This window comes from Benincasa hispida, chromosome 9 (genome assembly GCF_027475165.1).
Source record: "Benincasa hispida cultivar pf3 chromosome 9, pf3_genome.v1.1, whole genome shotgun sequence".
Lineage (NCBI taxonomy): Eukaryota > Viridiplantae > Streptophyta > Magnoliopsida > Cucurbitales > Cucurbitaceae > Benincasa > Benincasa hispida.
The window spans coordinates 98,249,036-98,271,150 of record NC_143486.1 but is presented as its reverse complement, the minus strand read 5'-3'; the positions used below and the strand labels follow the sequence as shown (position 1 = coordinate 98,271,150).

Below are 22,115 nucleotides of genomic sequence, written 5' to 3'. Positions count from 1 at the left end.
CATGACTAATGCTCTTTACACAATCAGGATAAGCTTAGTCTAATTAATCCTATGCAATCATCCCATATCCTCAACATTTCTCATACATACGTTGTTAAAAGGTTTTAATTAATTTAACCATAAGAACTATCATTAATGGATGTTATGTTATCATTAATTAGTACACTTTGAATTAACTCAAGACGTTACATATCTGTAAGGTAAAATGTTCAAACTTCCATCTTTTATATAATTAAACTAAAAACAAAGGTTTAGTTATGCAAGTTACCACGCTCGAGAATGGACTTTCATCTAATATGATTTACATACAAACAAAATAATCAAAATTCTGAGAAAATAATGATAAATTCTCTCAGTAGGCAACGGCTGAGATAAATTCAATGATCGAATAAAATGGTGAAAGATTGATTCTCAGAGATGGGTTTGTATATTACTTCCATTGGAGCTTCCATTCTCAGAGATTGTAGGAGAGAGCGAGATTGAGAGAGCGAGATTGTAGGAGAGAGCGAGATTGTAGGAGAGAGCGAAATTGTAGGAGAGAGCGAGATTGTGGGAGAGAGCGAGATTGAGAGAACGAGATTGTAGGAGAGAGCGAGATTGAGAGAACGAGATTGAAGAAGAGAGCGAGATTGCAGGAGAGAGCGAGATTGAGAGTATCTCGTTGAACATCTCGCTCTCTTTGAACATCTCACTCTCTCCTATTGTATATTCAATTTTTTTATATTATAAAGTTGTACCTTATTCTTTTAATTAAATTGTACATTATTATTTTAATTAAGTTGTACATTATTCTTTTAATTAACTTGTACATTATTCTTTTAATTAACTTGTACATTATTCTTTTAATTAACTTGTACATTATTCTTTTATTTAACTTGTACATAACTTTTAATTAACTTGTTTTGTACATTATTCTTCTAATTAAGTTGTACATTATTTTTCTAATTAAGTTGTACATTATTCTTTTAATTAAGTTGTACATTATTCTTCTAATTAAGTTGTACATTATTCTTCTAATTAAGTTGTACATTATTCTTCTAATTAAGTTGTACATTATTCTTCTAATTAAGTTGTACATTATTCTTTTAATTAAGTTGTATATTGTTCTTTTAATTAAGTTGTACATTATTCTTCTAATTGAGAAACAAATATTTTTTTAATTGAGAAATAAATATATTTTTTTTCAGATCATGACTTTAAACCCAGGACCTGTTGATCCCGATGTTTTATACGACCAGTCCATTCATCGATCATCTGTTGTATGGCGAGATTGTACTACTGGAGAAATATCTTGCAGGCGTCGAGAGGCAGTTCTCCAGCGCACTATCCCGCTCCACCCTCGAATACTACCACTACCGCGCACATCTGGATTCTATGGGGTTGCTAGATTGGTATTTATTTAGTTGGACTGGCATCTGATCACAGCCTTGGTCGAGAGATGGAGACACAAGATGCATACATTCCATATGTCTGTTGGAGAGTGCATTATCATTCTACAAGACATAGAAGTGTTGTTAGGGTTACCTGTTGACGGTGAGCCGGTCACCGGAGTGATGTATGATGACTGGTTAGAAGTTTGTCAACTATACCTCGGTGCGACCCCATCTGTCGACAAGATTAAAGGATCGAGGTTAAGTTTAATATGGTTAGGAACACAATTTCGTCAGCTCACAAATGATGCAGATGAGGAAACCGTCATAAGATATGCGCGAGCATATATACTATAAATGATGGGTGGAAGTCTGTTTTCAGATGAATCAAACCATTTTGTTCACTTGATGTTCTTGCCACTATTAGCTAACCTCCATGATGCGGGGCGGTATTCGTGGGGTGGAACATGCTTGGCATGGTTGTATAGACAACTATGCAAAGCAACAATACTTGAGATTCGAGAGATAGTTGGGCCTCTCGTACTTTTCCAACTATGGGTTTGGGAGTGATTTCCAACAATGGCTCCACAGCTACATGTTAATGACGCTCAGTTAGTTGGACGAGCCTACGGTTCTCGGTATGTTGTTTTAATTCAATTTAATTTTTATATCACTGATCTAGTTAATTTAAATTCTAAATTATCAATTTAAAAATTTAGGTGGAGAGACAAATTTTGTGTGACTAGGACAGCCACACATGTAGTCAGCCAGTATAGATACATGTTTGATCTACTTCAACCTGAACAGGTACATTACACTGAACCTAATTAATTATTTTATACACATTTTTATTGTATTTGTCTTTAATATTCTCTAATATAATATTTTGTATTTCAGGTTATTTGGGAGCCGTACAAAATTATTATGCATACTTTGCTTAATTTTTGTACGAATGGTCAAAACATATGGCGGACGATGAGTCATCTCATATGTTTTCACATTGGTGAGTGGCATCTTCCTGACAGGGTGATGAGACAATTCGATTTTGAGCAGGATGTCCCATCGCCTTGTAATACTGAACCTGTACTGCATGATATTGACCTAAGGACTGAAGATTGGTCCGAAAAAGTTGCACATTTGGTAGTGCGATGGCACTATCGTGCAAGGTTTATTGTAGTGGGGGTTTCTCTTGAACAGTTTGACACAAATGTCACTCTAGAATATATTCATTGATATAATAATATCACAAGACGCTACGTCACTCATCCGGGAGCAATTGTTGGTCATCTGGTAAATGAATATTATCTAATTATTTTTAATTTAAATTTATTTTAAATATTGTCTAATTGTTTTATAATTCACAGAGATTGAACAACTGTAGATTCCGTGAGGTTGCGAATGATCCGAACCAGGTTCTTGCTATATGTAGTGACAACCAAAGCTATATGGAGGAAATTCATTATATGTACGATATACCTATTGTTCCTCCACCAGCTCCTAGACGTAGAGGACCTGTTCGGGAAGAGGATGAGTTTGATGAGGTTGCACATAATGTGGAAGAGTTGCCCTCTATGATACAAATGCAGAGTCAAACTGATTATGTTAGTCCGATGATAATGATGCCAGCATTTGGTTCAGGATATTATAACTCAGAGGCTGGTCCTTCATCTTCATACGTGCATGGACATGGTCGGGGTCGTGGACAGCATAATGAATATTTATATTATGAAGCGCCTGCAGAGGTACTAGAGCAACATCAAGAAGAACCTGAGCAACCTCAAATTCGAAGTCAACGACGACAACCAACTCGAAATCGACGACGTCCGCCTTGTGGGACACATTGAGATATTTAATTTACATTTTTTTTATTTTTATAAGATATTGTTTTTTTAATTTATTCTTTTTATATATTATGAATAGTAATTATTTTGATATAGAAGTTTTTAAATATCACTGACATAAATAATAACATCAGATAGTCTAAATCTAAAAAGTTAGGTAAAAAAAACTTCAATATTCAAATTTATATATTTTAGATAATAATTTGGGGACATAATAAATCAAATCAACACTTAAAACCTTCACATGCAAGTCTATAAATAAGACTAATTGATATAAATAACAGAAATTTTAATCATAGTAGTGAGGTCATTAGTTTAAAAGATTTTACAATAATGATCTTGGATTCCTTTTGTACATTTGGTACCAAGATTTTGATGGATTTTTTTTTTTCTTTTTTTAAAAAATTATAAGTAATAAAAAAATATTTTTAGAAATTGTTTTTATAAAATGGAAAATTAAAAAAAAAAGGAAGAAAGAGAGAAGAAGGTGGAATGGGCAATTAAATAAAGAAAAAAAAGGAAAATTTGTACGGATATCTCACTCTCGCTCAAAATCTTGCTCTCTCTCATAATCTCGCTTTCTCTTACTCTTTCCTCTTTCGTTCTCTTTCAATACAAAATTATTTATAACACATTAAATAATTATGAGTGTTATGAGGAAGGTCTTTCGTTCTCTCCACATCAAATCACTTGAGATAAAAAACTACCCTTCATAAGTTTTCAAAAAAAATCAGACAAAAAAAGAAAAAAACTAGAAACTCCCAAGTTAGAAGTTTCGTGCCAGATATGCACCAATGAATGGGTTAGAAAGAATAACATATCAAGCTGGAAACTCCCAAGTTAAAAAGAAAAAAACTAGAAACTCTCGCTCTCTCTCAAAATCTCGCTCTCTCTCAATATCCCACTATCTCAGCTCTCTCTCAATATCTCGCTCTCTCAACTCTCTCTCAATATCTCGCTCTCTCAGCTCTCTCTCAATATCTTCCCTCATTCGTTCTCTCCCAATACAAAATTGTTTTTAACACATCAAATAATTATGAGGAAGGTCTCCAGAATGATAATTAAACAGACTCAATAATAATGTTAGGACAAGGTCGAGGGTTCAAAGATCGACTTACAAAATATACGAAAGGGAAAGGTCGAGGGTTCAAAATTCAACCTATATAGGTCGAATTTTCAACCCTCGACTTATTTAAAAAAAATAAAAAACAACAATATTTTTACAAATAAAAAACAATAATATTTTCCTAAATGGTTTCTAAAAGGACAATATCCTTTTAATTTTCCCCATGTTAGAGCCCACCTTAGCTCGAAGAAAATTGCTAGTAAATTTCCAAATGATAAAAAATGTAATATCCTTTCCGTTTAAATTTATTTTTGTTTGCTTCAAATTATTCGTTAAAGTGTTAGAATAGGAGAAACATGACTACGATATATTGGAATTAAAAAAAAAAAAAGATAAAGAAAGTATTGTTGTGTATATATATATATATATTCTAATATGTTTGTTTAACTAATCAATTTGAAAATTTTGGAGATAAAATTTAGTTGTATGATAAGAATATTTTATATAACTAAACCTTAATTTCTTGAAGAATCAAATTTAAGTAAAAAAGGAAAGAAGTATATATATTATATTTCACTTTTTCTTAGATAATATCAAATCTTATTTTGAATTTTATGACTCAAATTTAAATAGATATTTAGCAACATGTATTTTTCTTTTATCGAGACTCTTGCTTTTTGCTATCACAATATTTACTTTAAAATTGGACAAATTCATTTAATGAATATAAAAGATAAAACATATAGTTGATTATTTGGTATTTATTTTAAACAAAAAATAATATTCAAATAACTATACTTGTAGGATTCATATATATAAATGTATATACCAGTAATGCCCTTACTAATATTTATTTACTAGTCCTTTTTTGGCAATATTTTATTTACTAGTATAATAAAATTAAAATTGATAACACATGAATTTTGGTCTTTCATAATTTAATATTATATTTGTAAGTCAACTTTAGTTTATACAATAGGTGGTATTTGGCGATGTTATGTTTGCTATGGAAAGTTACACCTCTATGGCAGATTCTACCGTACTTATTGAGGTCATTGCCATGTTCAATAGTCTTTATAGCTCTCTATACACGGCTCTATCCCCCCTTTGGGCTAAAAATGACCCCTAATTCTTTGAAATCTTTTAGTTGGAAAGCTAGATACGTGAATGAGGTTCAGGGCTTTGTGGATGCTATTCGAAATCTCCATCAAGAGGTCCTCTCCATGGATTCATTTTGACTAATGGTAAGAGTAATACTGTCTCTCACAAGTTAGTTGTCCATATGCAAGATTTGGATACTCTGACAATTTGGCTTGAAAAACACCCTCCATGGATAAATTATGTTCTTTAATTTAATTCATTTAGTGTATATATATTTGTTGTGTTCCTTCCATTGTATTTTCTTTTAAAAAAAACATAATGGGTACATGAAGCTTAATTTATTGTATTTTGTACAATAAATTAATTTATATATTGGTATGAGGCTTTTATAAAATATTGTTTTTTTTTGCTAACATAACCATTTTTTTTTCCAAAAAAAGACCATTAATGTAATTGATGATATTTGTGTGCATACATGCATTAATTTATTGTTAAATAAAAATACAATAATAAAGAAAAATGAATAACAAATATGCATCTAAAATGGGTTAAATGCTCGAGTATCTTAAAATGTCAAGTGTTTTATATTTTTATAAATTAAGTGCGATAATCTAATGTCCATTAAAATTTTAAATTACCACAAAATAAATGTGTGATTATTTTATTTTAACTTTTTTTTAATAAAAAAAAGACATCTTCAAGTTTAACTATTTCTTATATGGACTGAAAAAAACCAATTTCTTATATGGGCTGAAAAAATAAGATATTTATTATTAACTATAAATTGGAAAATATAAATTTACCGGAGAAGAAGAAAAAAAAAAAAAAAGAAAAGAAAACAGAGAAATAGGGAACGAAAATGTCGCGTTGTCGGAGGTGTTCGCCATATAAGGAGAGTTGAAAAAAAATAAAAAGAAAAAAAGAAAAAATAGAGAGAAAAAAGAAAAAAGGAAAAAAAAAAGGAAAAAAAAAGGAAAAAAAGGGGAAAAAAATTAAGAGAGAAGAAACGCACAACAAAAGGCTCAGCGAAGAGAAGAATGAGAGCTCAAGAGAAGAGGAGATCCTAAGGTAATTCGAATGGCGGAGGTGAAGCCCGGCGATTCCACCACCACCACCACCGCTCTCAACGGTTCTCAAAACCGTTCGAATTCCGATCAGCCGACGGACCGTCCAGTTCGAGTCTACGCTGATGGGATCTACGATCTCTTCCATTTTGGTCACGCTCGCTCTCTTGAGCAAGCCAAGAAATCGTACGTTTCATCTTCCATTTTCTTCTCCTTCTGCTTAATTTTTCTTCGTTTTGCTGTGGTGCATCTATGACTGATCGTTTACGGGGTGTTTTTTACGGTTTCTGAATCTCTTCGATTTAATTAATTTAGTTACCGTGTGTTCGCCGGTTCGTAGCAATTGTTGTTTTCTCTTAATTCTGAGTTTTCTTCTGCTTTATTAGATTGCTTTATTGTTCATATTTTCAAGTTTTTTTTTTTTTTTTAAATTTTTTATTTACTTGTTTTTACTTATCCGCGATCTTCTATTGTATCACTTTTAAGTGTTTAGCCTGTTTTTTTGCATCATCTTTAGGATTATTATTACTATTATTATTATTTTTAAATTGACGAGATGTGCTTATTGTTTTTTCTTGTAATTTCAGGTTCCCGAATACCTATCTGCTAGTCGGATGTTGTAATGATGAGATTACCCACAAATTTAAAGGGAAAACTGTTATGACTGAGGCGGAACGATATGAATCGCTTCGCCATTGCAAGTATGACTTTTCGCTTTTACCTGAGTTTTTCTTTTACTTGGGGATTTGGATCTGGAAACTTTGGTATACATAGATGCACTTTTGATACATACAACCGCTAGTTAGGAGGGGGGCCTTTGATTCCTTCCAATACAATTGTAACCACGATGGATTAAAATTGAACTCAAGATTCGTCAATATCTATATGTGCTTTACAGATTTTCTTATGAACATGGAATCAATCATAGTCTCATGGATTCTCGAACATGGTTTTATTTAATTTGCTCCTTTTATCCCTTTTCATAGATGGGTGGATGAAGTGATTCCTGATGCACCCTGGGTGATCTCTCAAGAATTTATTGACAAGCACAATATTGACTTTGTGGCCCATGATTCTCTTCCGTAAGTGAACCAAGAGGGTTAAGTAACTATGGGCAATGATGTTTATTTCCTTTTTACCATTTATCTGTGCTTCTACCCATCTAATTAATATATAGTGGATGGTAAAGCGTACGATTCCAGTTTGTTTGTTCATGATATATCTATCTGTTATATTCAATTTATTTGTTGATTCTGATTTAAATGATCTATGTCATCTTGTAACTATCTTTTGTATTTTTTTTTTCTGTTTTATATAGTTATGCCGATGCTACCGGAGCTGGGAAGGATGTATATGAATTTGTAAGTTCAGAAGATGGGTATATCCATTCGATCAGATTGGTGCTTAGGTATCAGCCATTGTGTATGTAATCATAGATGGGAACTTTTCCTTTGTAGGTTAAAAAGATTGGAAAGTTCAAGGAAACAAAAAGGACAGAAGGAATCTCAACTTCAGACATTATCATGAGGATTGTTAAAGATTATAATCAGTATGTATTGCGCAATTTGGACCGTGGTTATTCGAGGAAAGAGCTTGGGGTCAGCTATGTGAAGGCATGATATGCATTTAGATCGACCTATTTTACTAGGATAATACTTATCTTGCCCGTCAGCAAGAGTTAGTTTTATTGATTTTGTTTCTTAACAAGCAACTCAATCATGTTGTATACAATTACCAGGAAAAACGGCTTAGAGTAAATATGAGGTTGAAGAAATTACAGGAGAAAGTTAAGGAGCATCAAGAAAAAGTGGGAGAGAAGGTACCCATATCTAATACTTTAATAATAGGCCTATTGCTGCATTGTAGGGAAGTAGAGATTTAATGTCCGCTTAATGATTCCTCTTATTTTATATGATGCGATAGTTGTACATCTACCTTAGATGTTGCATTAAAAAATATCTTTATGATATAGCAGGCCACTTGGTTTCTTGAAAAATTCATTCTAGGTTTTGTATTAAGGTTTCTTGTCTTATACCTGGTGCATTTCTGCTATGACTTGTTAATTGAACACAAGTGTTTGGGAAAAAAATCTTTCGATCTTTACAATGGAGAAAGCCAAATCTATTATTAGTTTTTGCTTCTCTTTTCGATATATCAACCTTCTGCTTTTATTTGATGAAGTAGAAACTTTTAAGTATATATATACACTTCTAATTAATCTTATTATATTTATTTGCTTAAAATATTACTATGTGCCTTGTTTTATATAGCCTATGCCTTGTTGCTCACCTTGAGCCTAAAAAGTACAAGGCGTTTATTTATTTCTATTACTATTACTATTTTTTTATTAAAGATTTTCTCAATATATGTCTTATCTCTTTAGAGCTTTGTTCCCAGTTCTATGGGCCAGTTGCTTCGTGTTGGTTTGTGTCCGTCCTTGAACTTTAAAAACCATCTAGTAGGTCCTTAAACTTTTAAATTTGTATCTCATAAGTCTCTTAATTTTGGAAGTGTTCAATAAATCCATAAACTTTCACTTGTGTCTAAAAGGTCCTTAACATTTTTGACAAATCTTAGAATTAATGGATTCATGGGATATAAAAATGAATTTTGAGTCAATTGCGACCTTAAACTTTCAATTTTGTTCAATATAGATCCATGAATTTCAAAATGTTGAATAAGACAATGAGCTATTAGATACAAAATTGAAAGTTTAAGTATTTATTATACCATAACATGAAAGTTTGGTATGCTATGAAACATAAAACAAAAACTTTTGGACATTTCATATTCAATCTTCAAATTTAAGAGAATAAATTTGTAATTTAACCTTATTGTTGGTATTATATATGCTGCAATCGAGATATCAATTGATAAGAACACAATAGGATTATTAGAATTTGATTTTCTTGACCTAAATGTGCTTAAGGTGTGTTACATTTTATATTAGCCTAAAACTACTTGAATTAGGAAATCAGCGCAAGGCAGGGAAGAACGATGTGCATGTAACAGCAATTCTTTTCCACCGCTTTAGTTGATTTTAGTACTTTTTCCTAAAATTAATGTGGTTTTGGAACTTATTCTTAAAAGATGGTGGGTCCAGATATTTTTGGTTTAAATTCATTTGTTGATGAAATTATCTTGTATACATTAATTTAAAGCTTTGCGTAGACTGTCTTTCTTGACAAAGAAGAGGGAAGCAAGCTGTTTATGTGGCTGCCGTTTCTTTTATTTTATGATATGGGCTTTTAGAAGAGGATTGTAATTTCTAGTTGTACATTCATGGAGTTGAAATTTTGGTAATAAAGTTGAAATTTGTGCCAGCTTACTGCTATGCATATTACTGCCTTCTTAAATTTGGTTTTTGATATATTCTAATTCTAAGTTAGCTGGAAAGAAGTATAGTATTTCGTTTTAATGACTACCCTTTGGGGTTCTTTTCTGAATCATGTAAAACAATTCATGATTCTGAAATTAATTGTTTCTGATGCCCTGAAAGACGACAATTTGTTTTTTTTTACTAACTCGAACAATACATCTTATATGGATACCTGGCTTTTGATATCATGACTTCGGAAACTGGGTAGTTGGTATTTAGCTTGCCTAATGTAGCAAGTTGATTATCTCTTTATCTTTTTCAAATATATTATATTCTACATTTCATGCAGCATGCAAGTCTTCCATATAAAGGGGGTTTTCAATCGTTTTCTGGGGCGGTGTTTTTGTTGCATATTTTCCAATTTGTTGTCCTTGCAGTATGAGCACTGCATCCAAGTTTAAACTTGATCGAATGACGTCGTGACAGAAAATCTGCAACATGTAGTGTGTTATTTTCTGTGCATCATATTTTCAATCATCATTATTCGCTCCTAGATCATGTTTCATGTGCTAGGATCCTCATTCTGCACATTGAAGTGGAAAAGGCCCTTTTTGTACTTTAGTGCTAACCAGGCCTTTATGTGGTTGGTTTTGTTGGACCTACAATTGTATTCTAAGCTTTATTTACTTGGGCCTAATTTTATGCAGGATATTAACATATATATATTTTAAAAATTTTAAAGTTGAAAATGCTTGTTCTGGATATTGCAGATTCAAACAGTTGCAAAAACTGCCGGTATGCACAGGAATGAATGGGTAGAAAATGCTGATCGCTGGGTAGCTGGATTTTTAGAGATGTTTGAAGAAGGTTGTCATAAGATGGTGAGTTAATACACGAATTATCCCTTTTGCATTTATGCCGTTAGATTTGAAGTAGATAAGAAGAATAAAGCATGCAGACATAAGTTTTGGCGAATCTTGAAATAAAATTGACGGGTTGCATCTGAAAAATCATGGGTCTGTTTAGGGCACGGCCATCAGAGATCGAATTCAAGAGCGGTTGATGGGGGCACAACAGCAGAAATATCTATCAAATGGCAAGGACAGTGACTCAGACCTTGATGAAGAATATTATTATGACGATGAAGACAATGAAGAATATTATGACGACGATGACGACTTCTATGAAGAATTCGAGAAAGATGAAAAGAAAAGGTAGGCATGGCTTTATGCCAAGTTTGAATACGTAATATGTGCATCGGTCCCGTGCTTGTTCGTGGATTCTACAGTATATTGCTACTATATGTTTAGATGCAGATGGTAAACCATAACTGCTAGTTACCAAAGCCAGAAGAAAAAAAAAAGGGCACTTGGTAGTAAGGTTAGGAACCATTTCTTTTGGTGACCCCTTTTTAAGATATGTTTTTTGTGCATATGGTGGATGAAAAATTTTCCTTTGAAGCTTGTAAAACAGGTCGACATGGAAGGCTTTTTTTTTCTCTTCTTTTTGGTTTTCGTGAATCATTGTAATTTGAACTTTTGGGTTTCTTGTTTGTAGGTAATGTAAGAGTGATAAATATGGTTTGATATTTTACATATTTCTGTTTTCTTTCAAAGTCCATTCATTGGCAAATGTTTGTGTGCCTTTTAATTTCCTCTTTCCCAACCTCATCAGAGAGACAATCTGGCAATATGTTAGTTATAAATTCAGTTTAAAATACTAGGTTGGTTTTGGTTCATCTTTAGTCTTTACATTTACCACTTTTGTTTATTTTATCCATATACCTTAAAAAGTGACTATTTTGATCTATATTTGAATCTTTTTAAACATAAATTTAAATGGATCAATATGGATCAAAGTGGAGTAGAAAATACAAGGATCAAATTGAACATTTTGAAAATAGAGACTAAAATGAGTTAAAGTTGAAAGTAGAGGGATCAAAGTAGTATCTAGATCAACCATCATTGTTTATTTAGTGGTAATGGGAACATTAAAAAAAGATCAAAGGGTTAAAGGGTCATGAGTTCAATATATGATAGTTACCTAATCGTACGAGTTTTCTTGATATCTAGATGTTGCAGAAGGTTGTTCTGTGAGATTAATTGAAAATTATGTGGTTGAAAGACTCTTTAGAATATCAATCTTTTCAAAAGTGACAATTTTCACCCTTTTTTCTCTCTCTAAAAGGAAAATTTGGAGCAACTTCTAAAAAGTGTCGAGGGGTACTTGAAGGGGAAGCTTGCTTACTTCACCTCCCATTTTTGAAGTCCTATGTTAATTTGCCAAGGAATATGGAATCCTTTGAACATGACAAACTTATACTTCCAATTCCAATTTCAATTCAAATTGGACTCTTAATAGGGGGACTCATTTTGGGCATCTTTAACTCTCAACAATGCTACCTTATCCATCCTAAAAAGTTGGAACATTGTTTATTTTTTCATCTCTACTTTTTGTCCATTTATAAAAAGAGCAATACTTTAATACAGCGAGATTCTCCATCAACTTCAATCATAAAAGGAATATATATGTACAAGTTTGCCATGTAGAATATATATGTACAAATTTGCCATGTAGCAGCTTGTGATTGGATGCTTATAAGGGCTATACACCAAATATTTTTCTTTATATAATCTAATAGTTTGAAAATAATATAAACAATATAGATATAATATATATTTTTTGTAATTCAACAAATGCGGGGTGGAAGATGTAACTTTAAGTGTGACGATTTTGATTTTTTCTAGATATAGTCACTTAATGGAAGAAATATTGGGTTTAAATTTTACATTATGTCTTTGAATTTCTATTTTTTTTAATTATATTTCCAAATGTCATATTTTGATGGTTGACCTTTATAGTAAAATATATTTTGATATATTATTAATACTAAATTTTATTGTCTGATATCATATATACTTGTTTTAAGAATGAGGTTGGAGTTCAAAGTGAGTTTGACTCAATGGTACTGACATAACTTTCGTACATAGAGGTTGGATGATCAATCCATCACCCAGTATCCAATAGTGAATTTAAGTAAAATACTCTTGAAGAAAAATAATTATGTTTTTTTGGGCAATATTTGAGAACTAAAATCATAATAATAAAATAATTATGTTTTAAAACCCATGTTTAGGGTGTTGAGATTTATGACATAAAATTTTGTAATTAATATCTTATTATTTAATAATTATTAAATTATTTTAATTGCAAATTGTACATTATCACTACATAAAAAATTCTATGTTGTTAGTGTAATCTTCCTCCATATGTAGTTGACATATAAAAGAATCATGTTCAAGTAATAACTAAAGAGTTTATACTATATGGATAAGGTTGATTATATTATCATAGTAAATCTATTGACACGACTTACTTTGTAATAGTTAAAAATGATTTGTAATATATTTGATATTTAAATATATATAAAAAAATTAATTCCATAGAGAATTTTCTTGTTGTTAAAAAACATTTTTGTATTACCAAGAGCTCATTTACTCAAAATTAATATATTTAATTTAGGTATTTACGATCCATTGATGGACTATTTTCTCTATAGAACCTTTTGAAAATACTATGAATAAGCTAAAAAGAATGAAGAGTAACCCCGAATCCTAATTCAAATCCAAATATTCAAAATTTAATAAAACCAAGAAAAAACAAACAAACAAGCAGCCTTAAAATTTCAAGAATTAGAAAGAAAATACACAAAAATATAAAAGGTGGGAATAGATAGGACAGAAGATTGATTAAGAAATCTAAAATATAAATATAAAAGGATGAAAATATGAATAATGAGATGAATAAAAGGAAGTGGAGAATAATATATAAATAATGCGTAGAGAGATTTTCTCAAAAAAAAAAAAAAATGCTTAGACAAATTATGACGGCAAATATTTAATAAAAAAGGAAAAAAGAATTGATGACACGATATTTCTTGTGGAAAAAAAATGAAAAGGACAAAATACCTTTTGTAGTCTTTGAAGACTTCCAATTGCAAAGAGCATCTGCTTTATTCCAATTTCTTCTATTCTTCTCTTGGTCCACTCCCCTCACCTGCCTGTGATCTTTTACTTCCTCACTGTCCAATCACTAACGATGGAATTTTTCCCTTTTTCTGTTTTCACTTTTTGAACTATGATACCCATATGATGCTCACTCGGTGACTGTAAATGTATGACATAGAAATTATAAAACTACTTTAAATTTGTATCTTAGTGATGGTTGAGAAGTACACTTATTTATTTACATCCATGTAAATTTCTCTTTCACTACTACAAATTCTACGTTACTTGACACTTGTAATTTTTTATTATTTAACATTTTTGTAAAAAAAAATGTCAAGTAATATAATTTTAAACAAAAAAATGTCAAGTAAAAGGGTTTAAAAAACGGAGATTGACAGCATATTTCGGATATTTTCACGCGAACCTTTACTTGACACGAATCGTGTCAAGTAATATAAGGTCGTACTTGACACATTTCATGTGTCAAGTATAAGAAGCTCTTACTTGACATTTTTTTGTGTCAAGTAAAAGGGTTAAAAAAGCAGAGATCAACGAAATATTTCGGATATTTGATAGGCCTCCAATTATGTGCCGCTCATTGTCTACTTCTACTAAGCGATCGTGTAGCATTTGGCGATCATATAGCATTTGGTAGGCGATCGTATAGAAACTGGTAAGCGATCATGTAATGTTTTGTAAGCGATCGTGTAATTCCGGATAAGCGATCGTGGGGTGTTTGTGGACGATCATCTAGTGTTACTTAGCGATCGTGTAACAGAGCTAAACGATCGTGTAGCATTTGGTAGGCGATCGTAAAGAAATTGGTAAGCAATTGTGTAATGTTTTATAAGTGATCGTGTAGTTTCGAGTAAGCGATCGCGGGGTTTTGTGGGCGATCATCTAGTGTTACTCAGCGATCGTGTAGAGACTTTACTATTTTCATTCCCCTCTCAAATTAAAAACTCTTTCTCTCCTTCTTTACTTTACTCAGCGATCATGTAGAGACTTTATTTTTTGTTTCCCTCCCTCTCCCATTTTCATTTCCTTCACAAATTTGGTTTCTCTCCTACCAAAATTATCAAATAAAATAATATTTACCTCTCCCATTTTCATTTCTCTCTCAAATTAAAAACTCTCTCTCAAATTAAAAATTTTGGTAATTTTTAGTAACTTGTTATTAAACTTTGGTTTGATGTATATTCAGAATGGACAAATAAATTAGTGTATGAGTGTTCTTGTTCCTCTTTTGTTTTCTTTTCAAGAAAGTTGGTCGAGGCTCGAGTGAAGCATCAATTTGAACAAACACTTTGGACAAGTGTTTTGGATGTATTTGAATGAATTTGTGATTTGGGTTTTAATTTAGCATCTTCTATAATGATTTGCTTGTTTGAATGTTTGATGATGAGATTGATTTTGAAGTATTGGAAGGAGTTGAGTTGCTGTCCAATAGGTTTGAGACCAATCTTGGCAAGGTTTTGGTAAGTTTGGAGGTTAGTATTAATAGTTCTTTGTTACCCATTGAAGTATTGGTCTAATAATTGAGTTATTTTCAATTTTTGATGTTCAATTCAAAGATTTCAAGGGATTGGAGTCACTGTCCAACAAAGTTAACGATGTTTGGACGTTTTTGATAAGTATTAAGGTCTTGAAACTCTTTTCGAATTGTTACATAGTTGCTGGAATTTGCGTTTTGTAACCATTATTATTGAACTTTTCATAGGTTGGATTACGTTGTTGTATTTTAACACTTATTTATATATTTTGAAATTTGATGTTATCGCCCTTTATTCTATTTTGCAGGTTGACTTGCTTAAACATGGCTTGCCTGACCCTTAGTTCTTGATCTTTAGACTTCAAAGCTCAATGTATAGATTAAATAATGTACTTTGTTGAGAGGTTATTTATTAAACAATTTGTCACTTTTGTATTTTTTGAAAGTCGAGTTTTGTATACAAAAGCAATAGTTGAGATTTTATTTTGTGCATGTACATGTGAAATAGAAATATTGTTGTAATTTGTGAGGAGTGTTCATAGTTGAACGTATGGATTTTTAGTGAATATATTGAGTTGATAGATCTTAAATGTATAATATTTATTTATTTGATGTAATTGTATTATTGGAATACAAGGCAGAAAATGAGAATATTGATTAGGGCACTTAATTTGAAAACAAAAAGACATATACTTGACACATAAAAAACGTCAAAGAGTATCACACTATACTTGACACTCGAATAAACTTGACATACCACCAATGTCAAGTGTATTATCTTTCTTGACACGAAAATTGTATCAAGAGATATATTACTTGACGTTTTTTCGAAGTCAAGCTATCACACTATACTTGACACTTGATTAATTGACGCTTTTATAAGTGTCAAGTATACCCTTCACTTGACATTGAAAAAACGTCAAGTAATCCAATTTCTGTAGTAGTGTTTGATTAACTAGAGAACAATGCATTGTTGATTGTTCTTCTATGCAAAAGAATATTTGGTTTTACAAATCCTTCCATCAAGTTTGCAGCACCTGATATTGAATTGACTTTTGCTTCCAGTATTGTCAGTTTAGAAAAATATTTTCTACTCATAAGTATTGTATGTGTAGTTGCATTGTCTGCCAGACATAGATATTCTGTGCTCATTTTTTAGTCACTCAACATATAGAAATGATCCAAGTTTCTTCGTTAAAAGAAAACAATTACAATAAGAAAAACAACATTTGGAATATACAAAATTTAATATTAACCAAGGAAAAAAAATATCAAAATAAAAAAAAGACAAAATTAATACTAAATATTCTCAAAATCAAAAGAAACATTTGTTATGCCATCAATTGTGCCAATTTTCTCTTCAAGAGAAAAAAATGTACCACATCCAAATCTGTTACATTTGATGAATAAAATATCTCATTATCCTCGTATGTAAAATTTGCTTCCACATTTTTTCCCTTTTTCCAGAGAGGCTTAATAGAGATCATTGCCTAGTCATTCCACATATTTTCAACATTTTTTGAATTTTTATCTTGTGGAGTTTTCTTTTGTGATCATTATTTTGTATGTTTTTTTTTTTAAAAAAAAAAATTGAATGATTAGACCGACCACCATGAAAATAATAATTATTTCTTCCTTTTCCATAGTCGTGACCTCGATAGCGACCACGACCTCGACCACGATTATTAACATTCAAACATTCACTCTAGAGAATTATGTTATTTCAGTTGGTTGAGATTTATGATTTTTCATCAATAACTCGTTGTTTTGTCCAACCAAGAGAAGACATGAAATAATTTAGAATACTGTTTAAAACCTCTAACTCGATATTCTATTGCAAGAGCATATCCGAAATATAAAAAAATGACTTCTTTAGCATATTGATTTAAAATTTTGGAGCCTCAAGTACATCCATCTACGACAAGCTTTAGGAAGAAAAAATGTTTTCCGATGATCACATTTTTATGCCATCCAGATATATTTTGGCATCAAGCACTAAATAATTATTACAATTAATATCAAATGTTACAAATTCTAATTTTATAACATTTTCATAGTAACACTATTACAAAATATTAAATTTATATTAGAAATTTAACATATATCAAATATTTTAAACAATATTTAATTTATTAATTATAACGAAGAGAAAAAAATCGACATACCTTTAAGACCTACCTTTAGAGAGGAAAATGAAATGAGCTTGTGTTGATAACGTATTATGAACTTAAGAAGTACAACGAGAATACAAATACCAATAAAATATAATTTAATAATAAAATAAATTAAACATAATATATAAATATATGAAATAAATAAATAATAAAAGTAAATAAAATAAAAAGAATGGATTTCTCCATTTTCTCCTTTTTTTTTTATTTTGTCCAATGTGTGTTCCAAAACCCACCAAATGCCACTAAGGCAATTTGGCAAGTAGGATGTGGATTACATGTACACTAATAGTGTGTAATTTTGAGACACGTGGACAACACTTGGGGAATGGGATATGACATATGGTTAATGGACACTAAGCACAAGCATCTCACGAGTATTTATTATCATAATATTTATAATATGGTTTACTTTTGATTTTTGACTTTTTTTTAAAAAAAAATTTCAAAATTTCAAATCTTCAAATTTTCATTTTATTATTATTATTTTAAGTGTGTTTTTTGAATGGGTGTAGCACTGCAACAAGTAGGGTCTGTAGTATTACGTTAAAAGCGGTTATAAATTGGCAATGATTAAAAGATCTTCTTTGACATCCTCAAGTTCAGTAGGGGTCGGTTCCTTCGAAAATTAAACATCAGGCTAGTTGTATAAATAGAATTCAAGCTCAAAATAATAAAATATGTAGTACAAGGATAAAATAATTGCATATATAGATCAAAAAATGGTAAAAGACTAAAAAACTCATGCCTAACCACCATTTTATTCGCTTCTTCTCGATTTTCTCAAATTAAAAACTATTACTGATAACAGCTATCAGTGATAACCACTTATAGCTGCTATCAATTGCTATCAATTGTTATCGATGATAGTTGCTATCAACGATCAGCGATAACTTTCAATTTGAGAAAAATTAATACAATTTTGAAATATTAGTTTTTAGTTTGCTATCAATTATTAGTAACTATCATTGATTCACTTTCATCAATTGGAATCAACGTTGAAATATTACTACTCAAGGTTATCAGTGGCTATTAATGATAGATTTATAAATAGTGATCAACTTTGAAAGAAGACCAAGAACTTTGATTATCATAGTAGTTATCACTAATAATCTTTTATCATGGCTATTACTGATAACAACTACCAGTCGTTATCACTGATAGACTTTCATCAATTAGAATCAACCTTGAAATATTAACACTTAAGGCTATTAATGATAGACTTCTATAACTAGTTATCACCTTTGAAAGAAACTCGATATATAGATATCACCTAAGTTTTATCACCGATATCACTAACATCACTCATATTGTGGTTATCAGTGATAACTTCTTTCACTGATAACATCATTAATAAGATGCTATCAATGATCTTACTGATATCATGTTATCAGTGATAGTTCTCTATCACCGATAACATGCTATCAGTGGTAGCTTCTATCATCGATAACGTGCTATCGGGTAGCTTCTATCATCAATAACATGCTATTAGTATTAGCTTCTATCACTGGTAACATGTTACCAGTAGTAGCTTCTATCAACCATAGCCACTGACTTTTTACCCCTTTCTTGTCCTTCCCAAACATTTATAAGTCCCTTTTCTTTTCTATGATAGCTTCTATACTGATAAACATGCTATTAATGATAATTTTTACACATTCCACTTACATTTTAGTTCGAGATTCAACTTTATTAATTAAATTCATTAAGTTGGCTATCAATGATAGATTTCTATGAGGGCTATTAACCACGAAAATATAATAAAAAATTAAACTATCAATGATAGAAAATATTAGTGGTTATTACTAATAGACTTTCATTTGCTATTTATATTTATTATTTGTTATAATAATCAAACTTGATGATTGGCTTGTTGGTGTTTAGTCACTTATGGATTGAGTACTTTCAAGTCATGCGTACGAAACTTAACTTCATAATTGTTGTGAAAAAAAGGGAAGAAGAAAAATTCAAATAAAGGAAAGAAAAATTTAAAAAGAAGGAAAAAAGAAGGAAATGAAAGAAAAATTTAAAAAGAAGGAAAAAAGAAGGAAATGAAAGAAAATAAAAAAAAAAGGAAGAAAGAAAAACTGAGAAAGAAAATAAAATGGAAAAATGAAAAAAGAGGAGGGAAGAAGCAAAAATCGAAGAAGAGAAAGAAAATAAAATGACTAAAAAAAAGTGTACAACAAGATAAGATAAGGGAGGGCGAAATTGGAAATTAAAAAAAAATCAAAGATTGACTAGCTAATAAGGGAGGGCGAAATTGGAAATTAAAAAAAAATCAAAGATTGACTAGCTAATAAGGGAGGGCGAAATTGGAAATTAAAAAAAAATCAAAGATTGACTAGTTAACTCATCCATATTTACAAATATTTTAAAGATGTAATATATTTTTAGATTTTTTCTCTTATTCTACTATGTATTACAAATATCCTTAAACATTTTTATCTTGTGAGCCTTACATAACTATTTGCTTACTTGTTCTAATCTTCGTCTCTCACCACATGGATGTGGTGCCTTGGTGTCTTAATAAGAGATGTCCATTTAACCTATGGGTCTCGTGGAGTCCTACCTCGAATGAATGGAAAATCTTTGATTAGACGAGAAATGGGGGAGGGAGGGGTTCCCATTGGCTAAACAAGGATGGGAAATATATTCCTCAGCCCCGACCCGCTTTCCCACCGCGGTTATCATATCTAATTTTTATATAAGATTTTATATATATATACATACACATATATATAGTTAATTAATTATACAGAACTTTTTATTTGATATATTTATTTCTTATTAAGTAGATATTATGATATATTGTTATAATATTTAAATTTTAACTTTTAGAAATTATGAAAATTAAACATTTTAATCATATATTTGTCACATATTAGTGAGATATTTAACTATTTAAATTAAAAAAATTTGATATAGTCATTTAAGTTAATAATAATTATTTTTTTCAAAAAAAATCCAAACGGCGGGGAACACGATCCTCGCAAATTTTTCGTGGAGAATCCTCACTCCGATCCCTTTGGAGAATTTTGCAGGAATGAGAAATGAAATGGGTAGCGAGAATAGGGGATGGGAAAGTCATCTTCAACCCTGCCCTCGGACATCTCTAGTCCTTAATATTATATTGTAACATATCCTATTTGAGCCCTTATTAAGGGCTCGAGCAATTTGGGAGGTCCCGTTCCTTGATTATTGGATTAACCATGATCTCCTTTTTATATTGTAACATTCTCATGGAATAATTATTCCATTAAACGTAAGCCATAGTCAATTTGTAGGGTGGTGTCATGTCAGATTTTACTACAATTTAATAAATCTTTTGATTTTTACGTTTTTTTAGTTTTAAAAAATAGAAAAATAAGAAAAATGATTTACTCAAAATAAAAAAAAAAGATTTTTTTTTTTTTTTTTATAAAAGTTAATAGAGGCATATAGAAGCATGTCTATAAATGATAGATACTGATAAAAATTTATTGCTGATAGAAGTCTATTATATTAGTATATCGATATTTTTGTTTTTTTCTATAAATAGTTTGATATATTTTTTTTCTATGAACATTTTTCTTTTTTTTCTAATCATATTTTTTGTCATCAATTTTCTCCTCCGATTTATCATTTTGCTTTTAGCAAGTTTTCAACTTTCAAAAGATAATCTATATAGATTTTTTTTTCTTTTTTCTTTGAAAAAATAATGTCATATAATTTTAAAATAATGATGCAACAAATGTGTCATATAGAGTTTTATTTATTTATTTATCTTTGACAATATATATGAGATAAACGAATCAAATTTTTTACCTTAAAATTTATAGTATAAATTTTATACTATTTAAACTATTTTATTTTTTATCTGAGTTACATAAATATTAAAAAAAAAAAAAGGAATAAACACATGAATATGAAATTTAAAGATCCATGGAAACTTTTTTTAAAAAAATCATATAGGCAATTCTAGAGGCTTAATAATTTATAGAAAAGTACTCGTGAGTAAAATTATATAGATACACGTCATAAAATTAAAAAATTACCCCAGATTTTTTTGGGGTTCCAATCGATAAGTTTCTTAATTTGTAGTAAGGTTTTAAATAGTCAATATAAATGAAAATGTTGAAAATATCAATAGAATGTTGATCAATAATTTTTTAAAAAAAAATAAAGAAAAATCACAAATAATCATTTTTATACTTTTTAAATAAGTTTGAACATTTATTATGCATTCATCACTTACATCTTTTTAAATTCATCGTTGACTTTTGTTTTACGAAATAATATATATTTCAATTTACATTGAATTATGAACATATGAAAACATCGATGAAAAAGTCGACATATTAATGTTGGTTAGATTTTCTCCATTTTAGGGTTAGTCCAAAATCAAACCAAACCCATTGGTTATATATATATAATAATCATATTAATATATTAATTCTATCATATTGATTGTCAAAAGAACAAACATACATATATAATAAAAGAAAAAAAATGTAGAAGTTTAAGAATGAAAATAAAATAGATATGATCATCTAAAGGGTAAAATACACTTTAGTCCTTCAAGTTTAAGATTGATGCCTATTGGGTCTCTAAAATTTCAAAAACTACACGCTTTAGTCTCCGAGGTTTAGAAAATAGTTCTAAATGATCTCTTAATTAAATTGACTAGTTGACTAACTGAAAA

At 30.2% G+C, this 22,115-nt stretch overlaps 1 protein-coding gene and 1 pseudogene across 1 annotated transcript; both read left to right on the top strand.

Annotated features, from left to right (window-relative positions):
• The first annotated feature begins 417 nt into the window (after positions 1 to 417).
• Positions 418 to 2,603, top strand: LOC150034248 (serine/threonine-protein phosphatase 7 long form homolog; annotated as a pseudogene).
• Positions 2,604 to 6,250: 3,647 nt separating this feature from the next.
• Positions 6,251 to 11,356, top strand: LOC120086054 (choline-phosphate cytidylyltransferase 2-like). Its single transcript, XM_039042480.2, has 8 exons — positions 6,251 to 6,628; positions 7,030 to 7,143; positions 7,429 to 7,524; positions 7,761 to 7,803; positions 7,900 to 8,055; positions 8,181 to 8,261; positions 10,532 to 10,642; positions 10,788 to 11,356. The coding sequence occupies exons 1-8, from the start codon at positions 6,456 to 6,458 to the stop codon at positions 10,977 to 10,979; spliced, it is 966 nt and encodes a 321-aa protein (XP_038898408.1). The 5' UTR covers positions 6,251 to 6,455; the 3' UTR covers positions 10,980 to 11,356.
• The last annotated feature ends 10,759 nt before the right edge of the window (positions 11,357 to 22,115 follow it).

Excerpts from the sequence above, each read along its gene's own strand:
- LOC120086054 (XM_039042480.2), top strand. The coding sequence starts at position 6,456 with ATGGCGGAGGTGAAGCCCGGCGATTCCACCACCACCACCACCGCTCTC. Across the intron at positions 6,629-7,029 it reads CTTGAGCAAGCCAAGAAATC|GTTCCCGAATACCTATCTGC; the intron begins GTACGTTTCATC and ends TTGTAATTTCAG. Across the intron at positions 7,144-7,428 it reads GAATCGCTTCGCCATTGCAA|ATGGGTGGATGAAGTGATTC; the intron begins GTATGACTTTTC and ends CCCTTTTCATAG.